The 3,933-nt window shown below is 36.6% G+C and overlaps 2 protein-coding genes across 2 annotated transcripts; one reads left to right on the forward strand and one right to left on the reverse strand.

The window, feature by feature from the left end:
- Positions 1–4: 4 nt before the first annotated feature.
- Positions 5–2,002, forward strand: LOAG_13337 (hypothetical protein; the record flags this gene model as incomplete). The annotated part of the gene is made up of 4 exons (XM_003148846.2): positions 5–376; positions 601–943; positions 1,336–1,485; positions 1,775–2,002. 4 exons carry the CDS (start codon positions 5–7, stop codon positions 1,915–1,917), a joined length of 1,008 nt encoding a protein of 335 aa, XP_003148894.1. The 3' UTR covers positions 1,918–2,002.
- Positions 2,003–3,179: 1,177 nt separating this feature from the next.
- On the reverse strand, positions 3,180–3,342 carry LOAG_13338 (hypothetical protein; the record flags this gene model as incomplete). The annotated part of the gene is made up of 1 exon (XM_003148847.1): positions 3,180–3,342. A coding segment is annotated over one exon (163 nt), but the record flags the coding sequence as incomplete, so codon positions are not given.
- Between the last annotated feature and the right edge of the window lie 591 nt (positions 3,343–3,933).

Raw genomic sequence — 3,933 nt, forward strand, 5'->3', positions numbered from 1 at the left:
AATAATGCAACCAATGTCATCGGGAATCATGCGTCCATTGTCATCAGGAATCATGCAACCAGTGTCATCAGGAATCATGCGTCCAGTGCCATCAGGAATCGTGCAGCCAATGTCATCAGGAATCATGCGTCCAGTGTCATCGGGAATCGTGCAACCAATGTCACCAGGAATCATGCGTCCGGTGTCATCGGGAATCGTGCAACCAATGTCATCGGGAATTATACGTCCACTATCGTTGGGAACTATGCATCCAGCGTCATCAGGGATCATGCATCCAGTGTCATCGGTTCCGCTTGCTTTGCTTTTTCCGAATGGTTCTGTGAGTGCACCTACAACACCAGTTGCCACTGAATCCATGCGTAACATCAATCGTCAGGTTTATTTTTGAGTTCTATTATTTTTTAAATGGATCGTTTAGGGGAGAGAATCCCAGGTTTGTATGCCTTTTATCATTTGGGAATGTTATATTGTTCGAGTGACTGAGATGCTATGCAGATATCGAAGGTTTTATTGGGCAATGCTAAAATTTTAATTTTGGATGGTGCTATGAATTTTAATTGTCGAAGATAGTTTTTTATGATCCGAATCTATTATTTTCAGATGTCAAAACGACACCAACCCGGCAAACACAATGGTCTGTCATGTGCACAAAGCGGTAATTTGAAGAATTCAGAACACTGGCTGAAATTCGAGCCAGTTGCTTCTTCACCAGCTACAGATACATCAGTAGCGAGAAATTCTAAACATGTAACACCGTCTATACCAACGCAGGTCTATGTGCCCGCTTCCATGGCAGCAACTCCGTGCTTCTCTTCGAGTGCACCAGCAGCCAGTAACATGATTCGATCACAGATACCTTCAAAAGATATATCATCAGTTAAAAGTACCTCCCAGAAACGACCATTTTCTCTTGATATGACGCCGAAGAGAAAAACAGATAGAAGTAATTTTTCCTGCGGATACTTAGATATATTGTTGTGTGTTTTCTTCTCTACGATTTTTCAGTACGAAGAATCTCGTTGATCTTAATGCGTGCTTTTATTTTTTTCTTCAGGGATAGAGGAGGATTTTAATCTATTTTCCCCAAGTGTCTCTTTTTATTCGCATCTTAAAATATTTAAAATAAGGGGAGAATGCTTCAAGGTTGTTGTAGGATGCGGAGTACGTAAGATATATTGTTGCTGCCCTTTTTGTTTTGTATTCGTAAATTTGTTGTTTTGGCAGCAGTAAAAAATGCGTTTTTTCGAGGAAGCGCTTACCGGTTTTCATCTTATTTGATGAGCTCATCATGGAAAGTTTCATTGGTTAATACTTGAATACTGAAAAAATTTGAAGGGTTAGCACAACAGTTTCGACGACAACAACAACAGGATAATGTCAACTTTGCGGGCGCAAAATTCAGTGAATCACCTCAAGCAAAAGTTGTACCGTTGCCACCTTTTATATGGTGTGAAGAAGAAGTATCATCGTCATCATCGTGTTCTGGTTAGAGTTTTAGTGAAAGTTGGTATTGTGTGAGGTGTGGAAATCATGCTCTTCTATGCCTTCATAAGCGAGCACGCGGAGCTATTGACTATGACTGAATTCTCCAAAAATAGTGGGTACAATTTTCATTTCCAACAATAGATTTCAAGATGTTTGAGAAGTATGATCACTTTCAATTTACAAAGCATTGTAGGTGTTCAATTACAAGACTCGTTTCCAAATAGGCTGCCTGAATAGTGACTTGAAATGATTTTTATTCTGCAAGATATTTCAATTATTACAATTTCAGGTGATGAACAGTCTATACCATCGATTACAGAAGTGGAGATGGCACAGCATGGAAAGTTTTATGAAACATCGAAACGGAATAAATGGAGTCGCAGCTTGCAAATGACACCGTTGCACTGTATTGCTGTGTTGCCGAATTCTTAATTCGTTGAAAGGAGTGACTGCAAGTTCTCTTTTGAATTTACTGCGGGTATTTCAGGCATGTAAATGGTGCAAGTTTAGCACGCAGTATTTTTTTTACAAGTTTTTAATTTTTTAGTACTTCGTTTTCCTAGCACCTTGTTCATTTTTCTCCACGTTTGTAAAGACTCGGTTTATTGTTCGTGTGGAAATGAGCATAGGAGAAGATGGGTTACGAGAATCTTATATTGCCATAAGTTTGGTAATTTAATATAAATTTTGAGCGTGGAAACATCTCCCATTTTATGTTTTTTAAAGTTTTCATTTAAAGCTTTCCTAAGTCATGGATTTTTCTCGTTCTTCTGCATCTTGCCGTCGTTGGCTAATGCGATATGATTTGTATGTCGTGCAGTTTTTTATAATGTTTAAGTAGTTCGCTTCCTGCACTTATCAAATTACTCTTGTGATTTTCTATTTTTATTTTCATTTTATTGATACTCCTATTTTTCTGTCAATATAACTTTTGAAATTTGTTTAACGGATCTTTAGCGATTTCTGTTTTCCTTTAATTTTACTGCCTTTTTCTGCTTCACTTTGTTTGTATATAGTATCAATATGTGTCAAATATCATAACATTCAGTTGGTGTGTTACAAAGACATTTACATTAAGAACCTCTCGTAGAGGAGGTTTTAGTGTCATTTGTCTTTGTCTGCTTACTTCCAAAGTTATTGAAAGTTGACAGTCTCTAATAGTTCGTGACGAAATATTTGGTGCTACTAAATGTAAAAAAGATTAGAAGGTGACAATAAATTAGACAGCTCCTAATCTTTTCTGATCCGTACGTTAAAAATTTAATTAGTGCTACCATAGTGTACATTTTCTCGCACACTTCGAACTTTTTTGTGAACATACTGTTGTTCATTTCTAAAGTAATGGGGTTTTCTTCCTTCATATTATTTTGTAAATCTAGAAGTTATAACATTCGGCTTATGGAGAGTTCTTCGAACTTTTGGGCAGATGTTGCTGTTTGTTTTTTGTCTGGATCAGTTGCCGCGAATTTTTATGGCTTGTGCCGTGGTTTGTAGATTAAATTTTCTTTATTTTTAGATTTAATTTTCCTTATTTTTCCATTGTAGAGACAATTTGGCTCCTTTAAAGTGATTTTAACAATTTTATACTCATAATATTGTAAAAATTTATCTAGTAATGCAAAAGTATTTGCCTCTCTTTCCACTCCATTCTGGAAGTAACTCAGTCTTATGTTAACTACGGCAATGCACTTCTTTCATCTCAGATGTTCGCATTCGTTAAGACAAAAACTAGTCGGAGGAGGCCAGATAGGGTCAGCAAAAATATCGTCATTGGGAGGTTTAGTAAACATTTCGTGCATTGCTGTCTTTCCTTTCTTTGCAGCGTTTTGGAAGGTTGTCCTTTTCGGGTATCGCTTGCTAATAACAATTATATTTACATTCATATTTGCAGTGTATTACGATAGCGTGTTGTTCTGTTGTTTACTGTCAGAAACAGCTTTTGATTATTGTATGTTCTTTCTAACGGACCATTTGAAATTGCGTAAGTTCGATAATTTAATTATACTGGGTCTCTCAGAATGTTTCATATCAATTTTTAGGTTGTAACTGAGCTTACTTACCAGGCAGTTGGAGTTGGCGCTTCTCGTTTTTTTTGGTGCCTAAACATTTTCCTACAAAAACAATTATTTCTGGTTGGATTTTTGCTTTTTTTTCCAATTTCCACCTGTTTTGCTCTTGATTAAGATATACTGTTGTGCGGCCCTATGATTTCCAATAATCCATCAGATTCGCTACACTTTAAAGTTCACTGCAAAATTTTTCTGACAGTATGTAGCCCATTACAATTATATCTTCACTGCATCTGCAGAATGCATTATGTTATAGACAACTTTCCAGCTGATCTCGCCGAACTACTACTATCGAAATTATGTATTTAGTATTGTGTATATGGTTTGTGTGTGACAGAAGTTTGGCTGAGGACATATCTTTTTGACTGGATTCCTTATT

Source organism: Loa loa (assembly GCF_000183805.2).
Source record: "Loa loa unplaced genomic scaffold supercont3.89, whole genome shotgun sequence".
NCBI lineage: Eukaryota > Metazoa > Nematoda > Chromadorea > Rhabditida > Onchocercidae > Loa > Loa loa.